Genomic DNA, 14870 nt, shown 5'->3' with positions numbered 1-14870 from the left:
TCCTTTTGAAAAATATTTATTGAGTATAAATAAATGTCCTATACATTAAATATCAAGAAATAGTCATTATTGATTACAAGTCAGGCTGTAATACTAAGGGAACCACAGAATCAAAATATCTACTCATGATACAGTAGTGATAATTCCATTCCAATATCAGACATAGTAATGATTTACTCACAAGACACAACAAAACCCATCAAAAAAGGCTATCACTTTAACCAACCTATAATACCACAATAGAAAATGGTTTTGAATCATAGTATGAACCATCCCAATAATCTCATCTTTGTCTTATCAATTTGTAAGGTCAGTTTGAGATTGTGGAGTTACACTATCGCAGGATTTAAAGATTCCCTTTCCTTGGTTTTATTTCAAATTATTATTAATAAATGAAAACAAGTCATACATAGTCACTGATACTTTTAAGTAAGTTAGTCTTTCATAAGAGAAAGGAAATAAAATTTTAGTATGAAGAAAGCATCCCCAAACAATGAATCTTTTAACGGAAAACAATGAGAATAATGTAATTAAACTTTCCTTTGAAGAAAGGAAAGAAACCTAAATCTGTTATGGTAAATTTGGAAAGATAAATATTTCCTAGTCCCACAATATGTGTTTATTTTACACGATGTACTTGAATAATGCAAGTCTATGAAGCAGGGATCTGTGGCAATCCAAATTCATCCACCAGGACTCCATCCTGTGAAAAGAAAGCAATGTTCAGTACCACTGTTTTTCAACTGATAAAGCAGATGATTACGAATATTTAGTAGTCAAAACTCTTTTCTGAGTGTTTAACCAATGAACACCAAAATACCCCTAAGAAGATGAAAAAGCATTTTCATGAAAGGTAAAGGGGGAAGTATTAAACCAAGGAAAGACTGGACAAGCTCAAAATGGGTGGTTATTTGCAGGGTAAAGGAAGAATGAGAGAGAAATAGACTTATGAGTAAACCAAGGCGGGGCAACTGGGTGGCTCAGTTGGTTAAGCATTTGCCTTTGGCTCAGGTCATGATCCCAGGCCCTGCATCCAGCTCCTTGCTCAGCAGGAAGCCTGCTTCTCCCTCTCCCTCTGCCTGCTGCTCCCCTGCTTGTGTTCTCTCACTGTCTCTCCCTCAAATAAATAAAATCTTAAAAAAAAAAAGTAAACCTAGGAAGGGGAAGTGGGGGCTGGGAAGGTCTAGGAGGAAAGGCTGAGGAGTTAGTCCCTGCCTCCAGATTCCCGTTTTCACTCTGATTCTTAAAGTGAAGCACTACCTTTTGTAGCTGTCCCAATCTTTAAAGGAGCAGTGCCCTAGGACAGGCAGTTACTTCCATATCGTACTTTACTACAAACTTAACAGGCAGTGATACCACTATCAATTAAGAAATCACATCTCAACAGCACATTTAACTCAGGAACCTGTGACAAATAGAAGATGGAAATATAAATGATTGAAAAGGTTGAGTTGTGGTAGGTAGCATTAACAAAAATTATTTCAGATATGTTGAGAAAAAGCAACCTATGCTCCTGGAACCTTGAAATGTCAGAGGCAGGGGTGGGGTGGGGTGGGGTGGGGTAGAATGGGTAGTAGAGAAAGGTAAGATTACTCTAGACTCAAGAAGGGAGGAGTACAGCAGGAGAAGATGCACATTCATAGAAATTAGCTACAAGGGACCTGAGAAACTACCTACTCTCTACCTTTTGCTCCGCACATTTCATAGGTGGGAAAAACTGATGAGGTTCAGACAGAAAACAAGAATTTCTAATTTGCTCCAAGTCAAGACCCCTGGGTGGCTCAGTTAGAGGCTGAGCATCTGACTTCTGGTTTCGGCTCATATCATGATCTCAGGGTTGTCCGGGTCTGTGCTGAGGGGGAGTCTGCTTCGGGATACTCTCTCTCTCTGCACTGCCCACACCTCCGCACCCCGCAACCCCGCTTTCTCTTTCAAATAAATAAATATATATATAACACATACATACATATATATATATATATATTTTTTTTTTTTTTTTTTTTTTTCCTCCAAGTCATATAGTGAATAAAGGCAGAGCTGAGGAGACTGGCTCTCACTCAAGGATTCTGTACATTCAGTGTAGATGCTGGGAGATAATGCAAACACAGGACAAATGGCAATAGAAAAAAAATGACATTTATACCAGGAACTAAGATGGAATGAACAGGATTTCATAAGTAACAAAATTTTATCTGTTTATAATAATGACAACCATGCAGCTTTGGACAGGGCTTTCAGTTCGCCAAGTCCTTTTAATTATAAGGTCTAACTTGGGTCTATACAACAGTTATGTGAGATTATTATAATTATCTGCATTTTAGAGATACAAGGAACAGAAGAATTCAAAACAGTGATTTGGCGAGGCCTCACAGTCAGTTAGTCATGGGGCTGAGACTTAAACTCCGGTGTCCTGATTCTTTACCTTGTTAAATAAGAATCTTTCTACATTAAGTTTTATATTTAAATTCTTAATCCTCATTTAAAAATTTCACCCTGCAACTAAGCAGTGTGTATGGAGGACAGACTCTCCTTGCCGTTGCCTAGTATGGTTCATGTGTTAGTGATATTCTTCCAGGAAACGCTGTCTAAAACCTATAAATAGAACCCAGTGCAAACTCACAAGGGTAATTATGTTGATTATACAAATTGTTAATGTATAAAAACACTCCTGGGCCTCAGTGACACAATGTACACAGCCTGTCTGCAGTTTAATGCAAAAGGTCCCAAAATAATGACTGAGACAGTCTTTCCTAGTTCTAACTTAAGACTACCTTGCAGATTCCCAGACTGGTGACCAAGCATAAAACCTTTACCTTTTTGCAGAGCTAACGGAAAGAGAAAAAGCTTTCACCTTATTCTTTGTGTCAGTGGGAACGCCTTCTGGAATTGCAGGTGCAGAAGCTGCTTCATCCAAGTAAGAGCTGTCTTCATCGGCCAGAAGCTCATCACCCAGGGCATCCAACTCTGAGATTGAAATAGTCAACATTTCAGTAATATTTACACAAGAAAACTGGCAGCTAATGTTAAGAAAGTTAGCCAAATTATTTGCTATAAGACAAAAATTTCAAAACAAAGGGAAAAGGATTATTAATTTCTATTTTCAAAATAAAAGATGACTGGGGTGCCTGGGTGGCTCAGTGGGTTAAAGCCTCTGCCTTTGGCTCAGGTCATGATACCAGGGTCCTGGGATCGAGCCCAGCATCCGGCTCTCTGCTCAGCGGGGAGCCTGTTTCCCTTCCTTTCTCTCTGCCTGCCTCTGTGCCTGCTTATGATCTCTGTCTGTCAAATAAATAAATAAAATCTTTTAAAAAATAATAATAAAAATAAATAAATAAAAAATAAAAGATGACCATTATAAGAAACTTTCAAGGGAACTGATATGGTAAAATCTATGAGAAACAAAAATCAAAATAAAACAAACAAAACAACCATTCCCCACAGGTTTAAAGGCCCTAGTCTTCATGAGAAGATTCTATAGCTATCACTTGGCCAATTCAAATTAGAACATCTGGACAATAACAAATATACAAAATTCTCTCTCATTTATCGATGAACTTGAAGGAGGCAGTGAAAGGAGGCAAGAGATTGTTGTCTACTGATAACCATCATATGAAATCAGGCTTTAAAAACACGTCTACAGTAGGGGCGCCTGGGTGGCTCAGTGGGTTAAAGCCTTTGCCTTCGGCTTGGGTCATGATCCCGGGGTCCTGGGATTGAGCCCCGCATCAGGCTTTCTGCTCAGCACGGAGCCCGCTTCCTTGGCAACCTGCCCCCCTGCTTATCTCTCTGCCTACTGCGATCTCTGTGTGTCAAATAAATAAATAAAATCTTAAAAAAAAAAAAAAGAAAGAAAAACACATCTATAGTAAAGTGAGTTGGAAGTGACCAAGAGGAATGACAATACCAGACAGAGATTCGTCAGGGCAAACTCAGGCTGGGAAATAAAGAAATCAATGGGGAAAAAAAATTACTGCAAAAACAGAATTGGGGAAGAGAAGGAATGGGGTGGGTGAGCGAGGGGGGAGAGAGAGGAGGAGGAGGAGGAGGAGGAAAAGGAAAAGAAGAAGGAAGAGGAGCAGGAGGAGAACGAGACATGGGACTCATGTGACAGAAAATCCAGTGTGAGGTGCTTTTGCCATCTACCTAGTTACTCATGCTAGACACGGACATACATCCTTGACCTCACCCACCTTCCACATTCACTTTTCTGTTTCTGCTATTACCACCTTAGTCTTAACCACTATCATTTTTTTAGATTTTTAATTACTTTTTAAATTCCAGTATAATTAACTGTTACATTAGTTTCAGGTATACAATATAGTGATTCAACAATTCTACACATTACTCAGTGTAGTACTCAGTGCTCATCACGGGTAAGTGTACTCTTAATCCCCTTCACCTATTTCTCCTATCCCCCCACCTGCCCCTCTAGCACTTTGTTCTCTATAGTTAAGAGTCTGTTTCTTTGTTTCTTAAATTCCACATATAAGTGAACTCGTATTTGTCTTTCTCTGTCGGACTTATTTCACTTATTTTCACTTACTATTTCCATGTCTTGGCTATTAAAAATAATGCTGCTGTAGACATAGGGGTGTATGGATTTTTTCAAATCAGTGTTTTTGTTTTCTCCGGGTAAAGATTCCTCTCCCTGAGGCCACTCAACAACGCCTCCCATTTTTTTCCTGCTAATCCCTACTCATCCTCAGGACCATGACTGTCTCCACTCCCAACCAGGTTAAATTCCCCAGGTATGTGCTCCACAGTACCCCCATAATTCTCCTTCCCAATAGTTTGTGTTCTTGCTATGAATTACTTGAAACAAACAGTTTCTTACCCTTGGCTAGAGAAGCTTCATGAATGCAGGGATCATATCTGCTTTCTTCAATGTTAAACCCCTAGCACCTAACATAGTAACTAGCATTCGGTAGATGCACACTAAGTATTTGCCTGTGACTATTTCTTGATCTGCATTGCTGTTCTAAGGGAGAGGACTCTAATAAGAGGGAGAATAAAATCCAAAGAAAAATGGCAGGGAAAGGCAGTCTTTAGATATCAAGAACCAGGTCAGCAGAGACCTTTGCCCCGCCCTACCTCTGTAGCTTTTTCTTCCTGGAGTTGCTGGTGAGGCACGCAAATCTGACAGGCCTGCCTCCCAAATTCTTTGCCCAGAGACTGTGCGATAAACTAACTCTCACAGAACCATCACAGGAATTTTCTCTAGCATTTGGGAAAAGGTCCCTTTCAGACTCTGAAACTTTTTTCCCCCCTAATTGCTTTTCCCATAACATACCTGCTTCCAGGTCATCTTCATCTAATTCTGGGGTGCCATAACTACGGCTCAGTGCTTCTTGGATTTCATTGGCATCTTCCATCATGTCTTCTAGCTGGTCTTGTAAATCCTTATAGAAATACATATGACAGCTTTCATTCATTTCTTTTTCTTTTTTTTAAAGATTTTATTTATTTCTTTAAGAGAGAGAAAGCACAGAGGGAGAGTGAGAGGGAGAAGCAGACTCCCTGCTAAGCAGGGAACCCGATGTGGGGCTCAATCCCAGGACCCTGGGACCATGACCTGAGCGGAAAGCAGATGCTTAACTGACTGAGCCACCCAGGCGCCCCCTTCTGTTCATTTCTTATTATTTTCCTCTAACTATCCTTCCACCCTATTCTTTCCTCTGAATCTTAGAAACAAATAATTTTTAAAAAGATAACGTCCATAAAATGCTGAGTACATATCAGTTCTTAATAATTGTTACTTCCCTTCCCTTACTCCAGTCCTTGCCTACTGATTCTTTTTAGTCAACAATGGAGCACGTGTTCCTCTAAAGGATGGGTCACAGTAACTCCTGAAAGTCCTTTCCAATTAAAAGTATACGAGAGCTTAATAAAAGCTCTATATAAAAAATCATAAAACTGAAGATTCCCCTAACAATAACTGTGAATGCCAATGATCCACATAAAACTTTTTAAAAATTTTTTATTTATATATTTGACACAGAGAGAGAGATCACAAGTAGGCAGAGAGGCAGGCAGAGAGAGAGGGGGAAGCAGGCTCCCCGCCGAGTTTTGAACCTGATGCAGGGCTTGACCCCAGGACCCTGAGACCACGACCTGAGCTGAAGGCAGAGGCTTAACCCACTGAGCCACCCAGGCACCCCTTTTTGGTAATAATCCTCCTTTTTGGTAATAAAACGTAAACCCAAAAATAAAAAAGAATTAAACTGGGGGACCTGGCTGGCTCAAAGAGCATGTGGGTCTTTTATCTTGGGGTTTGGGTTTGAACACCACTCAGGTATCTGAACTAGGTATAGAGATTACTACAAAAACATAAATAAACTTAAGAAAAATAATTAAATTGGTGATCTTGCATTTGAATTTAAGGTGCCTCATGGAAATCCAAAGTCTTATTGCAAGAACAGATGCATGTCAGCACTCTGTCACTACAGAAACTTTACCTAGTACGTTAACTCCAGCAACATCTACACTATCAACATGTTCCCAGTTTATGGAGAAAAGCAGGTAATAGAGACAAGCAAATTAATCTCAAGTCAGTTAAAGACTGACTACACTGTACAGGCGAAAAATACAGTAGTGGAAACAACGGGGTGGTACTAAAAGTTCTACTAGGCCTAGGCCCACCCTAGTTGGAGAAACAGAAATGGGATCAGGACAGGCTTGATATCAGAAACCAGGATGGTGAAAATAAATGACTGAGAGCATAAGTCATCTGTGAATGATCTACCCATGATTAACTGGAAGACTACAAGGCCAAAAATAATGTAAAACCAATCGGAGAAGTGCTACAACATAACATAGGGCAGCTAATATAATGGTTAGGAGCACAGACTCTGGAATCAGTCATATAAAAGCTCAAATTTTGCCTTACTTAATGAGAAATAAAGTATCTAAGCCATAGTTTTCTCATCTGTAAAATGAGATTACTAATAGGCATACCTCAGAGGGTTCTGTAAGGCTTTACTGCAGTAATACATGTAAAACATAAGCACTTAATACTACATATCTTCCATTGTATTAAAGATATGCAGAGAGGAGCGCCTGGGTGGCTCAGTTGATTAAGCATCTGCCTTCAGCTCAGGTCATGATCCTGGAGTCCTGGGATCGAGCCCCATGTAGGGCTCCCTGCTCAGCGGGGAGTCTGCTTCTCCCTCTCTCTCTGCAGTTCCCCCTCGCTTGTGCTCTCTTTCATGCTCTCTTGCTCACACTCTCTCTCTCAAATAAATAAATAAACAAATAAAATCTTAAAAAAAAAAAAGGATATGCAGCGTAATAATGTGCTTGTCATAAACTTAAATTTCCACATAAAGGGAACAGACTAGTGTTGATAATGCAGAAAGTCCAAATAGGCACCCTTTATCCTTCAGAATATTTAGAGCAATGCAAAACATCTGAGAACTCCTCCTGGCCCCCAAATTGGAGGTTTGTTTTTCCATTTAAAGAAGACAAGACAGAAAATAAAATGAAAAACACTTAAGAAAAAGGAAACAATACGCTTTTCTGTGTTTTCAAGTGCCAAACTACCACACTGTATGCATGTGACATTCTGCTGTATAGAGAAGCACCGGCTAAAACAAAACCACACAAAAGTGAAAACACAGAGTAAGCTAATCAAGTCAGTTTCTGCCATGCTATCACACATCAGGACAAGTATCCTTGTGGACAGGATTCCTCACAACAGACTCTGTGAAAGATACACACACACACACACACCATTATCACACAAAGAATTAACAGGTTCAGTAATAGATAAGTAACACAAAAGTAGTACAAACAAATACAAGCAATAGACTTGATGTGCAGAAACTGAAAAACAGGGAGGCTAGAAACAGAGAACATGGGCAAAATCCAAAAACATGAGAATTACAAAACAATGAAAATGTTTTATAACGTATTTTAGGAAAACAAATGAAATTCAAAAGGGATAGCCCATCCGACAACACACAAAGACAGACACACAGGCCAAAAGGGAGAGATAGGAGCTCTCTACCTGCCATATGGGCAAATCTACGAGGAGACAGGAAAAGGATAATTAGATAGTGAACCAGACAGACAACTACAGATAAAAGATGGAGAGATGTACAAAAACCCCATAAAGACCATAATTTCTATCTTGTTGACATTAAATAGCTCTAATTAAAACATAAGAAACCATGTAAACAGAAAACAAAATTCAGTTTCATTATATTATTAAATAGTATTGTACAAATAAGACAAATGTACTTGGAACATGTCACTGAGCTTAACTCCGTGTAAGCAGAGACTTGTGGAGGATTAGATAAAGACAGCCATGGGCAGTCCAAGGCAGGGTGCTTGAAAAAAGTAAGACGGGAGGAATGCCCTCACTTCTAGATCTGCACTCTTGGAGACTACCTCTTCAGAGGCAGTAAAATGCCAGGAAGATAGTAAATAATCAACAAATACAGCTTGAATCAGGTAGGACTGCTTTAGCTCCTTTAATAGTCTCTTGTTCATTTGTTCATCATCCATCAAAAACTTTCTGAGCACCAACTATGGTCAGGCATTGTTCAAGGCATGACAGTGAACAAAATTAAGTCCCTCCCCTCATAGAAAGAGACACTTTACTGGAGTGGGGTGGTAAAGTAAAGACCACCACCATTCTGGCAGAAGGGCCTCTTTCCTCTGATCAGTCCTGCTCACTCCCTCTGCTATCCCTGCCTGCCATCTAGGCTGTTCACCTGACAGAGGTGAGGAGCTAAGTGCATCAGGCTCATCTCCCAGGTAAAGCATGATCTAAAAAGACATGTTAATTTTAAGAACCTAATGGCGTTATTATTAAATATCTAAAGAGAATTACTAGAAAAGGGAACTAGCTCTGCTCCAGGAACTGTGTCAAACACCTGACATATACATCTTCAATTTAATACACGTGACAATCCTGGGGGATGGGTAGCAACATCACTACTTTACAATTGAGGAAACAGACTCAAAATCATTAAGTGAGTTAGAAGTAATGGGAAACTGGTAGCTTATTTACTGAGTGTCTATTACTTGCCAGGTATTGTGTGCATAGAGACACCAGCTCATTTATTTCATCCTCATAATAACCATATGTGGCATTAGGATCCTTGTGTTAACAAGGAAAGAGAGACATTTGGTACCCTTTCCCAAAGTCACTCTATTAGTAAATGGCAAGCCCAAGATTCAAATAGTCTTCTGTGTTGTTTACATCACATACACATTCATTTAAACTCTTTCCAAACTCGTGTACATTCTTGCAGAAACCAGTATATAACTCACCTCAATCTGGTCGATTTTTACTTGCTTGTATGCTTTCTTCATTTCCTTTACTCCCAGTTTCATAGCATCAACCTAAAAAAAGATAAAAGAGAATACAATGTCTTCAGAAGCCATGTTGGTGAAATTGTCTTTTAAATACTGTGGGAAAAAACAGAAGAGTAAGAAAATAAAATCATGGGAAAAGGTGCTATGGAAATACCGTGGTCTTGGTGTCCTTCAATGACTGGATGGTGTAATTGGCTTGTTCCATGTTAAATGACTGTTGGGCAAGATTGTCCCGCTGCTGCTCATACCTTTTTAGAATCAATTAAGAATGGTAAATGTAAGAAAGATAGAAATCCTCAGGAAGAAAGTATCTCTAACACTAAAAAGGAATTTTCTTTAAAAAAAAAAACTTAAAAAAATTAAATACACAGAAAAACTAGCAAAAACAAAGTAATCACTCTAACACAAATATCATTTGATGTACCCTGGCAGTCTTTTGTCTTTGTATCTTAATTATGAGACTATTTTCCACTTAATATCATAGACTTTGCTGTTATCTATGTTACTATATAACCTTATTGTGTCTTAATGATGTTTCAAATGATCTCCTATGATCAATCCGCAAAAGTGGAATTCTTGGGGCACAGGGTAAGATGATTTTTTTTTAAAGATTTTATTTATTCATTTGAGACAGAGAGATAGAGAGAGAGCACAAGCAGGAGCAGAGGCAGACGGAAAGGGAGAAGCAGAACCCCTTGCTGAGCAGGGAGCACGTTGAGGGGATCAATCCCAGGACCCCGGAGATCATGACCCAAGCCAAAGGCAGACGCTCAACTGAATGAACCACCCAGGAGCCCCAGGATAAGACAAGATTTAAGGCTTTTCATACATATAACTAAACCGGTTTTCCAGTAGACTGAAGTTCTTGAGGATAGGTATTATTTTTTATTAATCTTGTATCCATAATTAGGTAATTCATCTGGCCTGATGTAATACGTGGTGTTCAAAATGTTTTTTTTTAAATAAAGTTTTAGGGGTGCCTGGGTGGCTCAGTGGGTTAAAGCCTCTGCCTTCGGCTCAGGTCATGATCCCGGGGTCCTGGGATTGAGCCCCGCATTGGGCTCTCTGCTTAGCAGGGAGACTGGTTCCCCCCACCCCCACCCCCGCCTGCCTCTCTGCCTGCTTGTGATCTCTGTCAAATAAATAAATAAACTCTTTTTTTTTAATTTTTTATTATTTTTTTTAATAAATAAACTCTTTAAAAAAATAAAATAAAATAAAGTTTTTTATCAAAGTATGATACTACTCAAAAGACTTATGTCAGTATGGCCTTTATATAATATTTGGAAACCATCTAACTATCCAACCAGAAGAAAATTGGTCAATTCACAGTGCAGGCAAATGGTGTAGAATTATCACCACCCCATTAAAGCTTCCAAAGAATGTATAAAAGGAGAGAAATGCTCACGATATAATGTGAAGTGTAAAGGGACAACCTATATTTACACAGTACAATTTTTCTTCAAAAAAGCTATATGCAGATTCCACGCATGCACAAGCAGAGAAAAGAAACTAAGAAATGGTTATTTCTGGTAGTAGGAATCTAGGTAAATATTCTTTTCTTCTGTTCATGTTTATGTATTTTCCAAGCATCTATGATGAATATACATTCCTTTTGTTAAAAAAAGTTACTTAAGCTTTGCGCAGTGGCAGTATCGTAGCCAATGAGGTTTATCCGAGGCGCGATTATTGCTAATTGAAAAAAAGTTACTTAAATATTGCAGTGCCACCTAATAAGAAGAACAGTTTTACCATACTCTCACCATTATCAATTTCTTTTTCCAATTTTGTCTAATTTAGAAGGAGGAAGGTGGTTATCTGATAAAAACGCATTTTATTTTTTTTATTTTTTTAAAATATTTTATTTATTTATTTGACAGAGAGAGATCACAAGTAGACAGAGAGGCAGGCAGAGAGAGAGAGAGAGAGAGAGAGAGAGGGAAGCAGGCTCCCTGCTGAGCAGAGAGCCCGATGCGGGACTCCATCCCAGGACCCTGAGATCATGACCTGAGCCGAAGGCAGCGGCTTAACCCACTGAGCCACCCAGACGCCCCTAAAAACGCATTTTAAAAATAAAAATAGGGGCACCTGGGTGGCTCAGTGGGTTAAAGCCTCTGCCTTCAGCTTGGGTCATGATCCTGGGGTCCTGGGATTGAGTCCCACATCAGGCTTTCTGCTCAGCAGGGAGCCTGCTTCCCACCCCTGCTCCGCCTGCCTCTCTGCCTACTTGTGATCTCTGACTGTCAAATAAATAAAATCTTAAAATAAAATATAAATAAAAATAGAGATATCAACAACCTTTCTGGCTCCTTATAAGCTGCTTACATCTGACCTCTGCAAACCTGGCAGAAGGTCTCATCAGCTTACAGGGGTAAGCACCAAAGATGCTACTTGACTTCTGCTCAAACACTGAGACATAGTCACCTAAAATAAATTAAGGACCCTTAAATCTGTTCTGGTTGGGAGGGAACAAGTATTCAGGATTCTCAATTTTACAGACAAACAAAAAGGCTTACTGAAATTAAATAAATAATGGAAGAACCCTATAGATCTGGGCGGTTTAATACAGAAGCCACTAGCCACATATGGCTACTTAAAGTATATATTAAACCCTTTTCAAGTGCTCAAGACCACACGTGGCTAAGAGCTACTGTACTGAACAGCGTAGATACCGAACATCTTTATCATAGCAAAAAGTTCTGGTTAGACAGACAGTGCTGCAACAAATAGTGCTGAACATGCAGGGGGAGAAAAACCCAGCTCACCAGATATATAAATGAAATTTGCAACTAAATCAAGAATGCTTATAAAATAGTATGAAAAACTGAAGAATAAAAGACCATTTCCCTTTTAGTTAAACCTGCTAGAGGAAAGGACGTCACACTTATAACTTACATCCGCTTTTGCTTTAAAACCCTCAAGGCTTTCTGTTTGACCATATTCTGGGGAGAAAAACAGATTTTAATTAAAGGAAGTAGAAAACACACATATAGTAAAAGAAATCTCCCATATCCTTGGACTTACATATCTACTTTCTTCTTCAAAGTCGTAGACAGAATAGCTCCTGGACTCTTCTTCACCTCCCAAGCACAGTCTTTAAGCCTCAACTCATCTGTCTTTGGATCCTACATCTCAGGGTACTGAACTGCACTCCCTTTTGTGCATAGTTGCTCCATGGTGACCCCTAATACTGCCTATTTGTACATCCAGTTGCCTTAGGGAGATTCTCAACTTGGACATCTTACTATCCACTCAAACGCAACATGCCCCAAATCCTCAACCTGCTCTCACCAATATTAACAATGGTCCCACCAATCTTTCCCTTTTCTAGGTTAAGAAGCTTTATATCAACCTTGTATTTCCTCTGTCTCTTCATGCAGCATTCTTGTTACTGATTTTCAGAACTCACCTGCAAACTGATTTTCCTGTCATTTTCCTGACTGCCACCATGGTTTAGGCTTTCATCTCAAGTCTAGATGAGCTTTCCTGCCTCTGGTCACTCTTCATTCCATCCAACTAAGATGGCTGAAAAAAGCCTCTTGTCACTTCCCTTCCTATACTGTTTCATAAATCATTTTATTTGTCTCCTCCAGTGAAGAAGGAAAAGCAGATATTATCTCACAAATGATAATAATATCAAGCATTTATTATTTATGAATGTTTCTATGTACCAGACACAGTGCTAAGTGGGTCACATGAATTACCTCATTTAATCTTCACATTATAAAGTAGGTGTTATCCCCATTTTACAGATAGGGAAATTGAGGTTCAGTGACACTAAGTAACCTAGCTCAAATAGTTAATAAATTACAGAAATGGGGGGAAAAAAGAAGGTAGTTCTATATTCACAGTCCATGCACTTAAGTATGGTAATCTCTGTTTCTACCTAATAGAAGAGGGAAATAAGGTATTAAGTGATTTATGATAGCTACAGCTAGTAGATAGTGATGGTGTTATTAATAAAACACTGGTCTCCAGAAGCCTAGTTCAGTAATTTTCCCAGCACGCCATTCCTTAACCAGCCTATTATACCCGCCCAGCCTGGCAACACACTGTTCTGAGATTGCCACCTTCTCAGTAGAATGTATTAATTCCCTGTACACGCTTCTGGACCAACTGTTAGCAAATTCTCTCCACCAGACTAAACCCCAGTCTTCCTCTCATATCAAGATGCAAACCCTCCTCCTTGAAGGATACACCTTCACATGTTTTCTCCTTACCAGACTACCAGTGGGCCTTACTTCCAGAGGTGCTCAAATTAGGCTACTGCAGCAACTTCTGCAGCTGCCGCCTACCTTACCTTGGCAGGACCCTCTCTCATCTTCTTGATCTGATCCTTATACTTCACAAGCTCAGCATCCAGTCGAGAAATCTTCTTGTCAATGGATTCTGCCCTGCTGTCCACCTTGAGGAAACAGAAGTAGTTAGGACAATACACTTAGATGAGAAGGGGCAGGAGAGGAAAGAAGGATGGGAAGGTGGTTCCCAACCAGGGGGAGATTACTAGTTAGAAACACGGAGAGGCTTTATAAACTATACTCCACTCCTCAGATTCTCATATTCTAGGGCCCCTTTCAAGTGTGCTTGAGCAGAAAAGAATTCAGGAACCACTGGGCTGAGGTGCCATTCTTCTACAATCAGAGACTAGTCAGGCTGGGGACTCAACCAGGTGTGTCAAATGGGCTAGGCCTGTAAATCTATTGCTGTTCACTTAAATAAAGGGTGGTGGCTTAATGTGAGGGGCCAGAGTCCTGAGTTTCCTGTTACTGAGATCCAGGATTAGGGTATCTATACGTTGACCTAGGATATCAAGTTGAGGATCCTGATCTGGGCGAGGGATGAAGGACAAATGGGGGGAAGGGGTCGGGCTGGACGAAATGGAAACGATGTGGGCCTATGGCTGGTTGGGGCAGAAGGAAAAAGCGAGTAAACACGGCAGCGGACCTCAGAGGGGGTTGGGTGCAAGCAGGGTTAGGGGGTTCCTGGTTTGTGGCGTCAGGAATGACCTGGGTAACAGGAACGAAGATAAGGTGGAGAGGGCCGAGGTGTCCGGAACCGAGAATGGAATGGACGAGTAGGAGCTTGGAACCGAGGGTGGGCGGGGTCGGGAGTGTCAGAGTCCCTGGGTCTAGTTATGTGTGGTCAAGTGCCCACCGTGCCAATGCAGTCAGTCAGGCTGGGCGGCGGAGCCTTGGGTTTCGCTTTCCCGAAGAATCGATTCATCTTGGGCGGCCACGAAGAAAACCTAAACACTGGAGCAAAACTAGAAACGGAAGCAGAATCACCTCCGCCTCCTCCTTGACTTCCGGCCCCCCCCCCTGCGCAAGCGCAATGTGCTTATTGGCGTTTCCCGACTCTTTTTCCGGGTTTTCAGCGCGGCCTTCCGGGGAAGGAGAGCTCGGGGAGGTTGGAGCTGGCGGACAGTCAACAGGGGCGTGGCCTCAGTGAAGGGCGTGGGGCGGGGCCTCGGTTGAGTGGGTGGGGCCGGGGAGGCTTTGGCTGAATACAGCTGGGCCAGAGCCGGGCGTGCTCCGAGGGGCAGGGCCGAT

General features: G+C 40.7%; 1 protein-coding gene and 1 pseudogene across 2 annotated transcripts; one reads left to right on the top strand and one right to left on the bottom strand.

Annotated features, from left to right (window-relative positions):
* CHMP5 (charged multivesicular body protein 5) lies at positions 1-14645 on the bottom strand. Of its 2 annotated transcripts, XM_032860370.1 has the most exons (8): positions 14476-14645; positions 13622-13726; positions 12217-12263; positions 9476-9569; positions 9277-9348; positions 5291-5399; positions 2852-2964; positions 1-703 (listed from the first exon to the last, which is right to left on the bottom strand). In XM_032860370.1, the coding sequence occupies exons 1-8, from the start codon at positions 14542-14544 to the stop codon at positions 653-655; spliced, it is 660 nt and encodes a 219-aa protein (XP_032716261.1). In that variant the 5' UTR covers positions 14545-14645; the 3' UTR covers positions 1-652. The 2 variants fall into 2 exon arrangements, with proteins under 2 accessions (XP_032716261.1, XP_032716262.1); XM_032860371.1 differs by lacking the exons at positions 13622-13726; positions 14476-14645 and adding an exon at positions 12346-12406.
* Positions 10957-11127, top strand: LOC116869586 (annotated as a pseudogene).
* Positions 14646-14870: the final 225 nt, after the last annotated feature.

This window comes from Lontra canadensis, unplaced genomic scaffold, assembly GCF_010015895.1.
Source record: "Lontra canadensis isolate GAN:19392208 unplaced genomic scaffold, GSC_riverotter_1.0 scaffold19, whole genome shotgun sequence".
Taxonomy (NCBI): domain Eukaryota; kingdom Metazoa; phylum Chordata; class Mammalia; order Carnivora; family Mustelidae; genus Lontra; species Lontra canadensis.
This window is presented reverse-complemented; position numbering and strand designations above follow the sequence as displayed.

Excerpts from the sequence above, each read along its gene's own strand:
- CHMP5 (XM_032860370.1), bottom strand. The coding sequence starts at position 14,544 with ATGAATCGATTCTTCGGGAAAGCGAAACCCAAGGCTCCGCCGCCCAGC. Across the intron at positions 12,264-13,621 it reads TGAGAGAGGGTCCTGCCAAG|AATATGGTCAAACAGAAAGC; the intron begins GTAAGGTAGGCG and ends TTTTCTCCCCAG. Across the intron at positions 5,400-9,276 it reads TAAAAATCGACCAGATTGAG|GATTTACAAGACCAGCTAGA; the intron begins GTGAGTTATATA and ends TATTTCTATAAG.